Source organism: Silene latifolia, chromosome 2, assembly GCF_048544455.1.
Source record: "Silene latifolia isolate original U9 population chromosome 2, ASM4854445v1, whole genome shotgun sequence".
Classification (NCBI taxonomy): domain Eukaryota; kingdom Viridiplantae; phylum Streptophyta; class Magnoliopsida; order Caryophyllales; family Caryophyllaceae; genus Silene; species Silene latifolia.
In genome coordinates this window covers 68,916,383-68,936,228 of record NC_133527.1, presented here as the reverse complement: position 1 = coordinate 68,936,228, position 19,846 = coordinate 68,916,383, and the positions used below count along the sequence as shown (strand labels likewise).

The 19,846-nt window shown below is 35.5% G+C and overlaps 1 protein-coding gene across 1 annotated transcript; it reads left to right on the top strand.

The window, feature by feature from the left end:
• The first annotated feature begins 764 nt into the window (after nt 1-764).
• On the top strand, nt 765-3,092 carry LOC141640935 (uncharacterized). The gene is made up of 2 exons (XM_074449612.1): nt 765-2,582; nt 2,883-3,092. The coding sequence occupies exons 1-2, from the start codon at nt 765-767 to the stop codon at nt 3,090-3,092; spliced, it is 2,028 nt and encodes a 675-aa protein (XP_074305713.1).
• The last annotated feature ends 16,754 nt before the right edge of the window (nt 3,093-19,846 follow it).

The window sequence follows — 19,846 nt, the reverse complement described above, 5'->3', positions numbered from 1 at the left end:
TTCAAAATGGGGTCGAGTTATGTGACGATGTTGAAATGGGAGAGCAATGAAGATGGCGGAGCTAGAAACACGCTTCCCTAAGCCACGTAGGAGCACGGAATTCCAGCCATGTTAGGAGACACGATTTCCTAAATGAAGTCGGATTAGCTATTAGTTTATTTTACTGTTTTCAAATAAAATTAGGAAACTCTATATTTCCTAATCCAAATAAAATTAGGAAACTCTATATTTCCTAATCCGAGTTTTATTTAGCTTCCACAAATCTGATTTCTATTAGTTAATAATTATATAATAAGTTTCCTAGTTAGTTTAGGAAAAATAGCTTGGAAGATAAGTTGAGGAATTAGATCTCGAGTCAGATTGTGACATCGAGTAGGACTATAAATAAGGACCGATTGTGGCCTTATTTTTCAGAATATTTCAGAAATACAATAAAGTTTACAGTTCGTAAAACTTGTGACAATCTTGCGAGATTAGATTAGGACTCTTCCTTGCGAGGCTGAGTTATAGCAAATCGAGCTATAACCTTGCGAGGTTAGAACAAGATTCGCTAATCTATCCTGTTCTTTGTTCCAAATTCACGCAACTACCAACAATATTTCCTTGTTTTCTGATCTTATACACGACATACTCAAACTAATCAATAATTCCGCTGCAATTTAATCTAACGTTACATTCTAACGAACGAGTTCTATATCAAATTGGTTACCAGAGCAAGGTTCAGATTTATTTCTTAATAGATCTGTCTTGGGATGTTGTTAATTATGGTTAACGACAAAGATGGTAATGGCATTCCGAAAACATGGGAATATGGTCATAACGAGTTAAAAACGAGGATGGCTCAGATGTCTTATGTTTTAAAGGAGATAATAACTATGTTAAAGAATAAAGAGAAGAAAAATAATTCGGACAGTCCATCCGAATCTGAAGAAGACGAGCAGCCAAAGACGAAAAAGAAAAACAAGAACGATGATGATAGAGGCCTTAAACTCGACATACCCGAGTTTAATGGAGATCTAGATGCTGAAACGTTTCTGGATTGGATTCGTCAAGCAGAGAGGATTTTTGAATACAAAGACTACGATGAGCATAAGCAATTTAAGGTTGCTACATTAAAATTAACCAAGTACGCGTCTTTATGGTACGAAAATCTGAAGAAGCAACGCAAGAAAGACAGAAAACCTAAGATTGAAACTTGGGAAAAGTTAAGAAAGCATATTATGAAGAGGTTTCTTCCTAGAGACTACGAGCAAGATAATTACTTAAAGCTAACATCTTTAATGCAGGAAAGTTTGAGTGTTGCTGATTATGTGATAGAATTCGAGAAATTGAGCATTGTTTGCGATTTGGAAGAGAAGGAAGAATTGAGAACTGCAGATTTTATTCGTGGCCTCAATTCGAGCCTAGCACAACGGGTGGAAATCCAGAATTATGATGGATTTAACGATGTTTGTAGGCTAGCTCTTAAATTCGAGAAGCAAGATAAAGGCAAGAAATCCTATGCTCGTGATTATTCGAGGAATTCGAGCACTTACTCGAAACCAGCAGCTACTACGACCAGTAGAAAGGATGTACGAAAGGAGGATCCAAAAGATAAGGGCAAGGGTACAATGGTTGAAACAAAGGATACGAGATTGCGACGATGTTTCAAGTGCCAAGGATATGGGCACATTGCCAATGAATGTCTGCAAAAGCGAGCTCTAACGATTCAAGAATTGGTTGATTTAGTTCCGAACTTTCTGCTTCCAGAACCTGAATTCAAATCTGATTTGCAAGAGGAAGAGAGTGGCGATGAGGTGATACACATTGTTGAACCCTACAGCGACGGGGAGAAGGAGGTGTTGGTGCTTCGAAGCCTCGGTGAGGCTGCTCACGTTGAAGAGGAGCAAAGGGAACGATTATTTCATTCTCGTTGTAAGGTAAACAATCAGATTTGCACTCTTATTGTCGATAGCGGTTCTTGTACCAATGTCGTATCTAGAGACTTAGTTGATAATCTGAAGTTGCCAACTAAAAACCACCCTAAACCATACAAATTACATTGGCTTGACGGGAATAATGGGATATTAGTTAAGAAACAGGCCCTAGTATCGTTACAATTGGGACCGTATGAAGATAAGGTCATGTGTGATGTAATCCCGATGAATGCTTGTTATATTTTACTGGGTATGCCGTGGCAATATGATCGAAAGGTAGAACATGATGGGAGGAGCAATGTTTATGTCGTGACTAAAGGAAAAGGTAAATATCATCTTAAACCGTTGTCACCAAGTAAACATAAGAAGCCTGTTGCAAAGGAGAGTTTGTTTTTAGAAGCAAGTGAAGTAGAGGAGGTCCTTGCTCAAGGAAAACGAGCTTATGTGCTGGTTGTCCGAGACTTGGAGTCCGTTGGTGAGAGTAACCGCCGAGGAGTGCAGGGGTTACTTGATGAGTTCATGGATGTGTTTCCCGAGGAGTTACCATATGGGTTACCTCCCTTACGGGGAATTGAACATCGCATTGACTTAATTCCCGAAGCTGCATTGCCTAATAAACCAGCTTATCGGTGTAATCCCGAGGAAGCTAAAGAATTACAGAGGCAAGTACAGGAATTAATTGATTGAGGGTATGTACAAGAGAGCTTGAGTCCATGTGCAGTACCAGCGTTATTAGTGCCGAAAAAGGAGGGAACTTGGCAAATGTGTATTGACAGTAGAGCGGTGAACAACATTACAATCAAATACCGCTTTACTATGCCAAGGCTTGACGATATGTTAGACGAACTTTCTGGTTCGTGTGTTTTCTCTAAACTTGATTTACGGAGTGGTTATCATCAAATGAGAATTCGAGAAGGAGATGAGTGGAAGACCGCTTTTAAAACGAAATATGGGTTATATGAATAGCTCGTGATGCCATTTGGTCTATGTAACGCTCCTAGCTCATTTATGAGGCTTATGAATGAAGTGTTAAGGCCTTTCCTTAACAAGTTTGTGGTTGTATATCTCGATGATATTCTGACTTATAGCAAGAATGAAGAAGAGCACAAACAGAATTTAAGATCAGTGTTCGAAGTTATGCGAGAACAGAAGCTATTTGGAAAGCTTGAGAAGTGAACGTTTATGGTGCCGAGTGTAGTGTTTCATGGTTACATTGTGGGCAAAGATGGCGTGAGTATGGGCCCATCTAAAGTCGAAGCAATCCAGGCCTGGCCGGTTCCTAAATCGACTACGGAGGTGCGGAGTTTCCATGGGTTAGCAACATTCTATAGACGATTCATTCAAGGATTTAGTTCGATCATGGCTCCAATTACAGAGCTGACCAAGAAAGGGGTTTTCGTGTGGACTACTAGTGCCCAAAAGGCGTTTGAAGAATGAAGGGTAAGTTGTGTTCCGGACCTGTTTTAGCACTTCCTAATTTCGACAAGTTGTTTGAGGTCGAATGTGATACGAGTGGTGTTGGAATTGGTGTCGTATTGGTGCAAGAGAAGCGGCCTATTTCGTATTTCAGCGAGAAGCTAGGTGGCGCAAGGCTGAACTACTCAACTTACGATAAAGAATTCTATGCCATTGTGAGAGCATTAGACCATTGGAGTCACTATTTGCGATCAAAGCCGTTTGTGTTACATTCTGATCATGAGGCTCTAAAGCATATACATGGACAACAAAAGTTAAATCAAAGGCACGCTAAATGAGTCGAGTTTCTGCAATCTTTTACTTTCTCATCAAAGTATAATACGGGAAGTTCGAATGTTGTAGCTGATGCACTTTCCAGGAGGCATTGTTTGTTGGTTGAGCTCGATGCAAGATTGTTGGGTTTCGAGCATATTAAGGAGTTGTACAAGACTGATCCGTATTTTGCTAACGAGTTGATTGAGCCTACTGGAACTTATACATTGCAAGATGGATTTTTATTCAAGGGAAATCGACTTTGTATTCCACAAAGTTCGATTCAGGAATTACTTATTCGCGAAGCTCATGGAGGAGCAATAGCTGGTCACTTTGGTTCTAATAAAACTTACGACATTGTAAGTGAACATTTTTATTGGCCAAAGATGATTAAGGATGTTCAATAAATCGTGGCTAAGTGTGTCGTGTGTCAAAAGGCGAAGAGTTCATTTGCTAAAGGTCTGTATACGCCGTTACCAGTTCCGAAACAGCCTTGGAGTGAGGTTAGTATGGATTTTATACTCGGGTTGCCAAGAACTCAGCGTGGTAAAGACTCAATAATGGTTGTTGTTGATCGGTTTTCGAAGATGGCTCATTTCATTCCTTGTCATAAAACTGATGATGCTACTAATGTTGCTGATCTGTATTACAAAGAAGTGGTTCGTTTACATGGAATTCCACTTACCATTGTATCGGATCGAGATGTAAAGTTTCTTAGTTATTTCTGGAAAACGTTATGGCGTTTGATGGGAACTAAGTTACTATTTAGTACTTCTCACCATCCACAAACAGATGGTCAGACGGAAGTAACTAATCGCACTCTTGGGAGTTTATTGAGAGGATTGGTTAGCAAGAGCACAAAGGATTGGGATGTTAAACTCGCACATGCCGAGTTTGCTTACAATCGAACTCCATCTGTTACTACTGGGAGAGCTCCATTCGAAATTGTGTACGGAGTCAATCCATTTCTGCCTATTGACTTGGTTCTAATCCCAAAGAAAGATCTCATGAGTTTCGAAGCAAAAGATAGACAAGCGACATTTCTTCGTACTTGTGAACAGGTGAGAGCTCAAATAGAGAAGGCAAATGCAAAATACAAGGAGAAAGCTAACAAGCATAGAAAACAGCCTGTGTTCAAGGTAGGAGATCTTGTGTGGCTGCACTTAAGGAAAGAACAATTTACGTCTAAGCGCAAGAATAAACTATTGCCAAGAGCTGATGGTCCGTTCAAAGTCCTAGAATGTTATGGTTCGAGTGCTTACAAGCTGGATTTTCCAAGTGAGTATGGAGGAGTGAGTGCAACTTTCAATGTCGGAGATCTATCACCGTATCTTGATGACGAAAATTTGAGGTCAAATTCTCAAAAAGAAGGAGGGAATGATGCGGGAGCATTGGAAGATAGCGATAATGAAGTGCTCATTAGTCGAAATGTAACTCAAATTACAGAAGGTTTCAAAATGGGGTCGAGTTATGTGACGATGTTGAAATGGGAGAGCAATGAAGATGGCGGAGCTAGAAACACGCTTCCCTAAGCCGTGTAGGAGCACGGAATTCCAGCCATGTTAGGAGACACGATTTCCTAAATGAAGTTGGATTAGCTATTAGTTTATTTTACTGTTTTCAAATAAAATTAGGAAACTCTATATTTCCTAATCCAAATAAAATTAGGAAACTCTATATTTCCTAATCCTAGTTTTATTTAGCTTCCACAAATCTAATTTTTATTAGTTAATAATTATATAATAAGTTTCCTAGTTAGTTTAGGAAAAATAGCTTGGAAGATAGGTGAAGGAAATGTAGATTCATGTACATAATAACATACTCTTATATGTCTAAATAATTTGTCATAAAATTAATTACGGATCTTATGCATGCAAACAATAAAATAAATAGAGGAGAAATCATGTCCTTACATGGTAAATTTCGGCAATTAGGGCACAAAAGAGATCACCTTTCTCTTTTGTTCTTGAGCTTATTCCAATGGAAGAATGAAGATCTAAGTGTAAGATCTCTCCCTATGTATTATACCCAAGGCTCCTCTTAATTAAATTAATATTACAAATACTAGTTATAATATTAATCAAGGTAGAAAAATGGAACCAAAATATTTATAAACTCTTATACTATTTCGGTTTTTAGAGAGATAAAAGGGAGGATTTTAATTCTCTCTAAAACTATGTTTTTGGATGATGAGTAGAATGAATTAATCTCTAACACATTTTAGAGTAATAGGTAAAATAAAAATGAAAAACCAATGATGGTTTTTCACATCAAAAACCGGGTGGTAGGGGGGGCTTTTGGGTGAGCCAATGCATGAAATGGTTTGTCTTCACAATGCACCATAGACTTACATGGCTACTAAAGCAAAACAATCATTGTGTTTAGCTACTAATTAAACAATTAATTAGCTTAACATCCCCTCCTATTTTCGGCACCTTTAGCTAATATGGATTCCATATTAATTTTGTCAATTGTCAATATGTTACATGTCATATGTCACATATATTTGTTATGTATTTTTAACATATTAAAAATCAACGTATTAATAAAAATACGTCACATACAAAAATCGACTTAGTAATTTCATAATTACTTGTGCCAAAAATTTTACCAATTTATAAATCACAACAGATTGTATTTATAACAATTCATTCAATTTAATTGTTACATTAAACAATTTATTTCATCCGAGTAATTATACAATTTAATTACTCAGACCGTATCTTATTTAATCACATTTCAATATGATACGTAAATTTTACTTCCAAAATCGTCCGTCAATTTTCAAGTAATTTAATTAATTCGTAACATTATACGATTAATTAAATAATCAATTAAGAGGGTTGCCCTTTAGGTATGACCTAGGGGTCAATCGATCACCACCGTCACACGACAAGTAATGTCAAACTCTAGTAAGCCAATCATTACCGATATATGTTGACCAGTTGACAGTAACAAAATTACTTCCCAATTGTATTCATTTTAATGAGACTTAAACATGTGATCATCATGATCAACAGTCGTGATCGCATTATTGTCGGAGGACACATATTCCAACAATCTCCCACTTGTCCTCGACAAGTGTGCGTCACCAATTCTCTTGTCCTATTACTATCTCCCACTCAATGCAAGGTGTCTTTCAGGTCGTACTTGCAAGTGATCATATCGAGAGCGGTTTCCTCGATCTGGAGAATAACTGATTGACCGGATTTATCCACTCTGGATATCTTCCGAGCGTGGCCACGCATTTCCAGTTCATTACTCCTCGAGTGGCCCTGAGATATTGTTATAACCCTGACTAGGGGTGGACAATTCCTATCGCACTCATTCCCTTCGACTAGCCACACCATCATAACCCAAAATATGCCCATTTGACCCCATTTACGAAGGTCGTAGTAACACAAATCAAAGTTAATCGAAATCGTGCCATCTTAGGCGAATAGTCTTTAGTCAAAAGAATCGACTCATTTGAATACTATAGTAGCTCTCGCCACGACCAGGCTATATAAATTTGCCGAACTCTATAAGCGGTCATAAGGCCCGACAAAAATGTTCCTAACAATCCGCCTATGTGATCGACTAGTCATCACACATGACTCTATGGCACTTGAACTTGCCATCAATCGCATCACACTCTAGTCACTTCGAGACGTCACCTCATATAAGTAACTATGGGCAAAAACAATGTTAATCCATGTTCACTTTAACGGGGTTCAATTGTCTCCACAACCCGTTTGGATATAACAATGTACCAAGTGAGTTAATAATAACTCAAACGACAAATGTTGACATCACACTCGGGTAGTCAATATCATATTACAACCTTGTGATGTTTATCATAAGTGTAAACACTTATTGATTGCAATAGAAGTTTAACATCCCATGTGTCCATGTGTTCAAACTTCTTACATTTGCAATTTCCTTCACATTCATGTTCTCATAGCATGAATCTTACCAAGTACACATTAAGGTTCTTGACCTTGGTTTTGGTTCTTTAACTTGAAAGAACTTTCTCACTGATCATCTCATAACGAACTAATTTGCGATGAATAATACAACTTGTACTGATCAAGTATTCATCCACACACAATGCACTAGGTATGTGTTTTGTAGAATCTTGTAACAATTGACAAGATTATTTAGCTTAGCACTTCTCATAAGTCCTAGCTTTTACTAGAAAAGATTGTTTATGAATAACCTCTTATTCAACCAAGCATCTTTCCAAAACTTCTCATTTCTCTTTCTAGGCATGAAAGAATTGGGATTCTCATAAATCCTCATATGTGCTCGGATTTTTCTATAATATGTGCAACTTCTTGACACACAATAGAACATCCCGTCAAACACTGAAATCGCTCATCGGATTCTACTTGAGAATTCATGACGTTTTTATTTTGGCTTACCAAGTCTATCATCATGCTCTTATGCATATGATTTATAATTGGACATGTACATGATTATTCTAATGGCGGAAACATTAGTTACTAATAATCATGAGATCAACCGTTCTTAGGTTCAATGAACTACCATGACTGCTAATGGTAATCCCATTTTCATTCATACGAATAACCTGCGCGTATGTTGATTTGATGTGTATCTCTTAATACTAATCCAACATCCCATGATGTAATTGGATTCATCATTGTCCATTTTCATCCAGAATTGAAAACTCAAAAGCTTCTTTATGAAAGAAGGTATTAGCTCGTCATTCTTTAATGAGTAATGGGTTTTATACATTCAAGGATGATAGCTCCCACTAAATTCCATGTCTTCACATGAGAATTTCTTAACTCCCACTCAATTCAACATATTTCGAAATTGACTTCTCAATCGAAATTTGTCAAGAATATAAATTGCTTTGCCAAGTTACTAGGATAAAACCATATATGTTCCCATCATATCCTTTCAAAATGCCTATTTTGAAGTGGTCTTATCTCAACCTTACGGAAAGAGATTTTAAATCTCTAACACACTCATGTCATAATGATGTGTAGTAATGTCATTATTCAAATACAAATAATATTTAGAATAGGTCCTTCGGAATACCCTTTCGGAAGGAGGTTTAACCATTTCATAGCGAGGTTAAACAATGACATTTGCATGGTTAAAACGTTGGCTATTGAAGATATCGGAATATCAATCTTTGCGACTTGATCATAACTAGTATGTTACTATGATTCATTTAGGCTCTTAAGTAAAACTCATGATTGAAACTATTGGTCAATTGATTCATAACCTTAGTCAATAAGCTTGTTAAGACTTTACATTAGTCATTTTTCTTCCAAAACTTCTTTTGGTCTCCTCGTGTAGTTATCTTGAGAATAAACTCTTATGATTACTTCACTTGGTCTCTTAAGTCATTTAGAACTAACTTGAGACTATAGATCTCATCCATTTGGTATACTATGTAAATAGATATACCTTTATTCAAATCATTCTTTCTTGCATAGATCTTCATTTACACAAGTACACAATTTCATTTTGCCTTTTCATTTTGCCTTGTGTCCTCATTTTTCTCCCACTCTATCTTTAGAATGAATACACTAAACATTCAAAGATAGCATATGAGACACAAATTAATGATGTTGAAATATAAGGAGAACTATCTCATAGATAGACTAATAGATATTGATTTCATATGAGTATTTGGTGGTTGACATACCTTTAAGAGAGTTCATAGACTCAAAGTCACTTTATAAATGATCATATACAAGCCTTAAGCATGTGGACATATAATGAAACCGGTCATTATATTTGTCTATTAGATCACTTTAAGCGAATAATCTTATGTTTCAAACCGCAAGCAATTTAAAGATGAAATTTTAGAACATAAAGGATAAATGATAAAACGTGTGACTTGGGTTGCAAACCAAGTCACTATCATCCAAAATACAAACCATTATCCAAAATACCTTTCCATGTCGAACATGGAAACTTAAAGTTCTAAAATTCAAAACATAACTTAAAATAAGACAATGAAAAACAAAGCTCCATAAAAGCTATCCTTAGCTTCTTCATGGTTTCTTATGCTTGTTTTTCTTTTCCTTTGTCTTTGCTTGGTGGCGGCCCTATTTACAATAAAAAGGGAGATACATTATCACAACTTTGCATCATAATACCATAGTTGAATTTAGAAACATAAAAGAAGGTTAGTCATTTACCTACTGGAGTGATCTTTCCAGCTTTGATATCACCAAGATATTTGGAACAATTCCTCTTCCAATGTCCCATGCCATTACAATAATGGCACTTATCAAGAGGACCCTTCTTGACTTTGGAGGTGCTAGCTTCACAAGACTTAGCTTTGGTGAATGTGGGAGCTTGCTTCTTGCCCTTTCTCCCATTCTTCTTGAACTTCCCCTTACTCTTTGTGCTTATGTTAAGCACATCCTTGGGAGGGTTCACATTTAACCCCATGTCCCTCTCGGCTTGCATAAGTAACTTGTGCAACTCCTCAAGAGACACATCCTTGTCTTGCATATTGAAATTCACCCGGAATTGTACATATGCCTTAACCTTAGACAAGGAGTGTAGAATCCTATCTACGATGAGTTCTTTGGGGATTTCAACCTTTTGAATCTTCAAGGTCTCGACAAGCTCCATGAGTTTGAGCACATGAGGGCTAACCTTTTGGCCCTCTTTGAAGTCGAGATCAAAGAATGCCGCGGCCGCCTCATATTGGACGATCCGCGGGGTTTGTGAAAACATGGTCACAAGTTTGGAGTAAATCTCATTAGCATTGCCCATTTTGAAGGCTCTCCTTTGGAGTTCCGCCTCCATCGCAAATATTAAGACATTTTTCATTGCGGCGGACTCCTTTTGGTAAGCCTCATAGGCTTCCCTAGTGGCCGCGGTGGACCTAGTGGTGGGCTCGGGTGGAGAGGCCTCGGTAAGGTAACGAAGCTTGTCGTCACCTTCGGCGGCTAATTTGAGTTGGGCATCCCACTCGGAGAAATTTGACCCATTCTTTTCAAGTTTACATCGATCCATGAAGGATCGGAGCCAAGATGAAGTAGCGAGTGGTGTAGCATTAGGTGTTGGTGTTGCCATTTGTTATGAATAAGAAGTGGTCTACAAAACAAAATATAAGGAGTAAAACAAATGTCGTTTAATAATACTCGTAAAAATGTATGATTTAAACAAGTTTTAAGCATTTTTCTAGTGACCTCTACCCAACTAGATAAATGATTCCAAGACCCAAATTCATATCGACTTAGGCACGGGGTAGCCGATGCAACCTTTATCAATATAACTCGGTGGATTAACCTTTTAATCGATTCTACTTTTAGAACTCTTGGTCGATAAAATTACTCTAATGTTTATCTATAGCCCAAAACACATCAATAAGGGCACGGGGTAGCCGATACAACCCTTATCAATTACTTTTGTTGAGTTCAATCCAAATTTCGAATAAATGTGTCCATTATCCAAACCCACATCAACTTGGGCACGGGGAAGCCGATACATCCCTTATCAACATGAATTCGGTGGATTAACATTCATCACCCACTTCCCCTACGTAACAAGGTTTGTACCCGGGGTAGCCGAGTGCACTCCCTCGCGAAATAGGTTTTCATGGTTTCTACTATTTGGTAAGGCTATGTCTCAATTAATTGTTTTAGCGAGAGGTCATGTCAATTTATTATCTATCACGTTTTAAGTGAACTAAAGCGGTGAACTACGATAATTCGAATTGACACGGTCGATAAACTCGATAAAAGACAATGCATGTTTAGTTATGGCGATTTAGCGATGCATGTGACATAAAATAAAATGCAAGCATAAAGATAAAATCCTAGTATGGCCTTTCCTAAAATAGAAAAACTATTAATCTATTACATATTCGGAAACCAACTCCATTGGTCCCTTGAACTTCGGTTGTGGCACGCATCTCGAGGTAACACCGTCTTTATGTATCGCCATTCTTGAAGTAATCCGTCTTTTGGAACTCCGGAATGAATAAAATTACATAATAAATTACATAATTTCCTATTATACATTTGTAACTAAAATAAAATAAATCTATTAAATTACAAAACGGTGATACGAGATCACAATAAAAATTACAACCGAATCGATATTCCCATACATTTCGGGAAATACCAATTAAAATCTAAGGCCATACTAAGTAAAATTACATAATTCAAAATTACATAAATTATAAATATGACAATCATAAAGAAAATGCAGCATTATAATATGTAAGAACATGCTCAATTTTTATGCTAAATCGCCTTTTAATTAGCCAATATCAAATATTACTCGGTTTTTACGGATTCGCGTGATTTCAACATTTTATAATCACAAAAATACATAAACTCATATTTATGCATAAGTTAATTACCCTAACCTCTTAGGACTCAAAATATAGTCTCCACTAGTAATTTGACCATAATTAACTTTTATTTACAAAAATTGTTCATAAATGGACCAAAATTACAAAAATAAGCTATTAAACTTCAAATAAATCCAAAAATTTCAAATAAATTCAAAATTTGAAATTTAAATTCATGAACATTCTGGAAAAATTCCATGACACTCATAATGTTCAAAATCTTAGGTTAAAAATTTGAAATTTTTTCGGAAAAACAATGTTGCGGTTTATCGATATTTAATAAAATAATCATAAAAACATGGAAAAATTATTTTCATTAACTTTTCAATTTTAGATCTGAAAAATATAATAAAATGCAACATTAAACGTTTTTCCTAAGTCATAGAATATGTTTTATTAATTTTCAACTAATAATGTCACTATTTATGCCATTTTTCTTCAAAAATTCATAAATCATGCTAAAAGACTTCTTTATAGCCAATTATTTTACACACATCTTGTAAAATTGCATGTGACAACATATAAATTTTCTATGACCAGATTCGAAATTTAACTCATATTAACCTATTTTTCTCTTAAATCCGAATTTAATAATGAAAAATTCATTTTTCGAGCATAACAAGTGCAAAAATTATGAAAATTTACAGGTTATCTCAAAATAATATATGTAACAACATATCCAAAAACCAACTTAAAATTCGAAGTATAGCTAATTATCGACCAAAAATGACATTTTTACTCATAAAATCACATTTAAATGTCATTATTATTAAATATGAACAATAAAAATCCGAAAAATTAACCAAAAAATCCTAAAACACTTTAGGACCAGAAATATTAACATGCATGTAATTATTTCGTGATATATCATAATAACACAAATTTTACAAGTTTTATTTTGTTATTCATATAACTCGGAAAAACTTTTAACCAATTTGCATGCAAACAACCGTGGCTCATGATACCGATTGAAGGAAATGTAGATTCATGTACATAATAACATACTCTTATATGTCTAAATAATTTGTCATAAAATTAATTACGGATCTTATGCATGCAAACAATAAAATAAATAGAGGAGAAATCATGTCCTTACATGGTAAATTTCGGCAATTAGGGCACAAAAGAGATCACCTTTCTCTTTTGTTCTTGAGCTTATTCCAATGGAAGAATGAAGATCTAAGTGTAAGATCTCTCCCTATGTATTATACCCAAGGCTCCTCTTAATTAAATTAATATTACAAATACTAGTTATAATATTAATCAAGGTAGAAAAATGGAACCAAAATATTTATAAACTCTTATACTATTTCGGTTTTTAGAGAGATAAAAGGGAGGATTTTAATTCTCTCTAAAACTATGTTTTTGGATGATGAGTAGAATGAATTAATCTCTAACACATTTTAGAGTAATAGGTAAAATAAAAATGAAAAACCAATGATGGTTTTTCACATCAAAAACCGGGTGGTAGGGGGGGCTTTTGGGTGAGCCAATGCATGAAATGGTTTGTCTTCACAATGCACCATAGACTTACATGGCTACTAAAGCAAAACAATCATTGTGTTTAGCTACTAATTAAACAATTAATTAGCTTAACATCCCCTCCTATTTTCGGCACCTTTAGCTAATATGGATTCCATATTAATTTTGTCAATTGTCAATATGTTACATGTCATATGTCACATATATTTGTTATGTATTTTTAACATATTAAAAATCAACGTATTAATAAAAATACGTCACATACAAAAATCGACTTAGTAATTTCATAATTACTTGTGCCAAAAATTTTACCAATTTATAAATCACAACAGATTGTATTTATAACAATTCATTCAATTTAATTGTTACATTAAACAATTTATTTCATCCGAGTAATTATACAATTTAATTACTCAGACCGTATCTTATTTAATCACATTTCAATATGATACGTAAATTTTACTTCCAAAATCGTCCGTCAATTTTCAAGTAATTTAATTAATTCGTAACATTATACGATTAATTAAATAATCAATTAAGAGGGTTGCCCTTTAGGTATGACCTAGGGGGTCAACTGATCACCACCGTCACACGACAGTAATGTCAAACTCTAGTAAGCCAATCATTACCGATATATGTTGACCAGTTGACAGTAACAAAATTACTTCCCAATTGTATTCATTTTAATGAGACTTAAACATGTGATCATCATGATCAACAGTCGTGATCGCATTATTGTCGGTGGACACATATTCCAACAATAGGTTGAGGAATTAGATCTCGAGTCAGATTGTGACATCGGGTAGGACTATAAATAAGGACCGATTGTGGCCTTATTTTTCAGAATATTTCAGAAATACAATAAAGTTAACAGTTCATAAAACTTGTGTCAATCTTGCGAGATTAGATTAGGACTCTTCCTTGCGAGGCTGAGTTATAGCAAATCGAGCTATAACCTTGCGAGGTTAGAACAAGATTCGCTAATCTATCCTGTTCTTTGTTCCAAATTCACGCAACTACCAACAATATTTCCTTGTTTTCTGATCTTATACACGACATACTCAAACTAATATATAATTCCACTGCAATTTAATCTAACGTTACATTCTAACGAACGAGTTCTATATCAGGCGGAGTGAGACCCGCTAATCGTCTCACATTGGTTATATTATTAAGATAGTTTAAATAAAGGTCTAGTTCTAGTCACCTCTTTACTCGGGACGAGTAAAGGTTCGGTTTGGGGATGTTTGATGTGACTCTTAATTGCGCACATTTAGTCCCCTAATTATACCTATTTTGCATACTAATATAACATTTCAGAGCCATTTTATCCGTCAATTCCTTCCTATTTTACTTTCCTATTGCATTTAATATGTCTTGTAGGAAAGACGATAATGAGGCGGAATTCCCGTCTCCCGTGTATATTCGGAAGCTTGTTGACGATCTTGAATGGACTAGTATGAAGAGGAGATAAGAATGATGACCAAGGATGTAGGAATAAAGAGTATATAGGAGGATCATAGGATTAAAAGCAAGGAGATGGAACCCTACCCCAGAATCCGAGCAGATTCCCTTACAAGACGAGTGTCCCAAGCCAAGGATCCGAGCATGCCGAACTCAAGCCGTGCATCCAAGATCCAGGATCCGAGAGTGTCGATGCCAGCCCAAGCGGATTCCCTTACAGGACCAACCATGCTTCAAGCCAATCCGCGCGGATTTCCTTGGGAGTTGCTGCTTGTTCCGCGCATGTCCCTCCGGACTTGCAAAGCTCTATTCCACACTTAAGCATTGTTATTTACTAATCTACCCTTGCTTAACCTGATGATGTACCACTATACATACTTCATTTGTAATAATCAAGGGATTAAATTCCCTTAGATGAAAGAGAGCCCTTTTAGTAGAGGCAAAGCTATCATTAGGAGTAGATTAGAATTGATTAATCTCAATCATTCCACAAAATTACACATTAATCTTTCCTTAATTATTGTTCCAGTTTATTATTGGGTAATTGAAGATTATTGAGTTATTATTGGAGAATTGACAACTCTTCATCAATCAATCAAGTTCTCTTCTATTATTCTTTGCTTTCCATTTGTTCATCTTAATATTGGTATAATCTCTTTACTTCTTACTCTTTATTGCTTATTTTTTCACTCTTTCATCATGTTTATTCTTGTTAAGATGATTGACACCATTGATAACATGTCTTCCATGATAATGAGTGAATAGTTCCCTAACTAGGATTAGTGGGGGATTAGGGGAGTTAATCATGGGATTAGAACTATGATTAAATTAATATGCTTTCATAATTAAATGCTTGTTTGTTGTGATTTCAACTTATGCACATGTTATGTTTGATGAAATGCTAGACTATGAAACCTTGCATTTTTTGCCCATCTTTTATCTTTTCAATGAGGCTTGTAAGATATAAGTCAACTCAAGCCTTGTTAGACCATGTATAGAGTTGAATAGGAAGAGACTAAGTCTTGATCGACTCGGCCCCGGGACCTAAATCTTCCTAGGAATTATAAGATATACACTAACTCGATTTCATCACAACAATAAGTTGCTTGCATCTATTTGAGAACATGTTTATATGATATATTACCATGAATCCCCTATGATCACATGACATCCTATTACTTTAATCAATTGTTTACATCTCTTAATTTATTGCTAGTTTTACTTTATTGCTTCTATTAGTTTAGACTCACCAATTCCAACCCAAATCAATTATGACACTAGCATAAATTGAGATAGATAGACTTAGAACCCAAAGCACATCGTCCCGTGGATCGACCTCAACTTAACCACTTACTAGTAGTTTGTTGAGAATATAAATGTGTTTGATTGGGCTTGTGATGACCGCGTGACCATCACTAGCGTAAGACGGTCTTACCTTAGGATCTCGAGGCGGAGGGACAAAAGCTTCCTTCACTTCTCTTCATCTTTTCTCTCCTTTTTTCTCTCTTTTCCTCTCTCTATAATCTATTTGTGTTGATGTTGTGAATTGTGATAAGGGGAGTGGATAAGATAAGGGTAGGTGGGATATATATGGGAGGAAATGAGATAAGGTGAGGTGAGTGATGTGTATATATGTATATACATATGTCCTGTATTATTATTATTATTATTATTATTATTATTATTATTATTATTATTATTATTATTATTATTATTATTATTATTATTATTATTATTATTATTATTATTTTATGAAGAAGGGATGTGCGCAGCTTTCATAGATAGAAAAATAAAAGTTTACATGAAATTGGTGGGGAGCCGAGAGACCATTTGGACCCTCACACCCTTAGCAACTAAGTCTAGTAAAAATATAAGCAGCCACCCGAGCCCCCGCATCCTGAGATACCGAGAATTTCTGGATCCGCTTGAGCAAGGCAACTGTAATACCCTGTATTTTGGAAGATGGTCAAAGGTTTGGTCAACATCATTTTATTAAAATGTGATTTATGGAAATGGATATTTTATATTAATTATTGAGACGTGTAATTATGAGATGGGAAATAATAATTACATAATACATAATAATATATGACGGAGGATATGTATATATATGACTCATACTAGTATAAGTATATATGGTGACGGTATTATACGATAAATAAGGTAACAAGTATTTTATACGGTATTAATATGAGATAATAATAATAATATTACCTAATAAGATAAGGAAAGTTTCTCCACCTACCTATTAGTATAAATAGGACCCTCTAGCTATTCTTTTGTCATTTGTATTCACATAAATCACAATTAAAAGTGAGAGAGAGAAATAAGAAGGAAAATGGAGCTTTATATCTATCTTACAACCGTCTTAAGGTCACCGTCTCATAAACTCTTTCTTATAATTAAATTATTAAAATAATATGTTTAGTCGACCCAAGACCCGACCTTGACCATTGACCCGACAACCTAGTCTGACGTTGACCACCCTGTTGACCTGTTGACCGGCGTTGACCGTATCATAAAAATTATTCGGGCATAAGTCGGGTATGTGTTGTATACATGACCGATCTAAAGACCCTTAGAACCCGACCCATATACTGTTTCGACCCAAACAAATTAAGGGCAGGCTAGGGTGGCGTATAGGGGTCTTAGTGGTGGCATTGACCGTATCATAAAAATTATTAGGGCATAAGTCGGGTATGTTAGTCTATGTGTTCCTGTAAAATCAATGACTAGCATTGAATCTATGTTTTATTTCTCCGATGAAGAAGATGAACGAAAGTGGACATGGACGTGGTGTTTTCCCAGACCAGAACGTGATCATTATGGTGTTATTGAACCCGCTCCACAACCTAGCTAACCGCGTGGAGAACTTGATGCCACAAGGAAGGGACAATTGTAGTTCCAGCCCAGATTCAGTCTTGCTCAAGCTGCAGACCAGTTGGCCAAGAGTTGACTCAAGTTTCGTGATGGCGCAGTAGACCAAGAGACGATTACACTGTGGATCTGTTAGATGAAGCGACCCAAGACTCGTGTGTTTATTTATGTACCAGAAGATGGAGCGACCTAGTGAGCCCTCTTGCAACTCTAGAGCCTTAAAAATTCCTTCTCTGGTCTCAGACCTTGTTAGTCTATGATCATCTTTCTTCTTCCTTTACATTTTTAGCGTTAGCTGCTTCCTATATTCTTATTATAAATTTCCATCTCCTATTCTGATGAATAATCTTTCTTTGTGATTCCTCCACCTTGGTATCTATTTTCTTGAGATTCATTGGTTAAACTGGCTCTTCATAAAGAAATGTGATGGAAGTTAAGTAAGTTTGAGCTTTAGTAAAGTCTTGTTACTTATGGTTTGAGGATAGTGAGTTTTATCCTTAATGCCTATCTTGTAAGAGCTGTTATTTCTTGAGGATTAACTTGAATGGTGAGTGGTGGATTATGGAGTTAGAATTTTGGCGTAGTTAATGGTTTCGGATTATAGGTAATTTACATATTTTGGACTGGAGGTAATTAAGGCTTTTATAGTATCCATGTGTCATTTTTGGTTGATCTAGATTAATCTCAGTTTCTATTCTTATGGATTTAGATCGTTGAGTTTTGATGTGAGGTTGTTTCCTATGAGCTTTTGGAGGTATGACTTCACTTTATTTGGGTTGTTTAGTGTTAGTCTTGAGAAGAAAGAGTGTCTTAGCCCAACTGCAGTTTGGATTGATTATATTGATCTGAAGAATTAAGAACCTGAAGTTGGGAATTATGTATACCTATCATATCTTAATGTCTTAACCTTAGTACTGGTATTTCTCGGAGAAATATTTTGGTCTGAATTACCTTAAAGGAAATTGTTGTTTGATGACTTTATATGATCGAAATTGTTGCTTGGATGAGTTCTTAACCAACTAGTTGTTACAGTGTTATGATTGGGAATTTAATGGACTGCTGAGAGACCTTATATTCATTTGATGGACTTCTAAGATTTCACCTTTGAATGTTACTCTGTGGATAATAGTAACGAATTAGTGTGTTTAATTGAGAGGTGCGTTGTTAGATGGTGGATTTTGGTTTGGTGTTCCATAACTCGAGAAACCTTATGAGTTTAGTAATCTTGTTGATTTGGTGGTGAGTTCAGAATAGTAAAATCCTTTGAGTGTGTTATGCCTTATTAGGCTATTTTGGGTTTATATTATATCTCGAGTGCGGATTTGATAAGTTTACAACAGTTTTCAGGGCCTTACCAGTTAACTGGATTAATTCTTTTTTGATAACCTATGGAATTTCGGTTAGTAAGAGTGGAGTTTGGACTACTTGATGGATGTTTACCATGCTATTCTGAGAGGTTGCACAAGTATGTAAGGTTTTGGATGAATGTTGTCCCAACTGATAATTTTGGAGATATAGATTAGGAAGTTTGGCAACTTTGAACTTGACAACTTAGTTGCCTGGTGTTACTAAGCTTGAAATTGATTTAGATGGAAATAGGAAAGCTGGAGTTTCATAGAGGAGTTGTACCAAGAATCTCGAGATGTTTATCCTCTTTCATAATCCTTGAGAGAGTTATATATGACTCTTAAATCTTTCTCTCCCTTGCTTTAGTTTCAAAACTTTTGTCTTGATTTACCGATGACCTTTTTCCTCGAATATTTCTATTTTATGCAAGAGTTTCGACTTTTCCAAAGTTTGGTTCTCGGAAATTTTAATTTTGAGTTATGATTTAAAACCTTTAATTTCATATTTAGTGTTACTTTGGATTAGTGTCTAAACTTGGTTTTGTTTCAAAATGTCTTAAAACTTGTTTGGAAATATATCGGAATTGTATAATGCATCAAAAAAAAAACATTCAAATGTTATGTTGTATATACAAATTTGATTTCTCGTTAACCTTTTTCTTTGAGAAATTCCATTTTACACAAAATATTTAGACTTT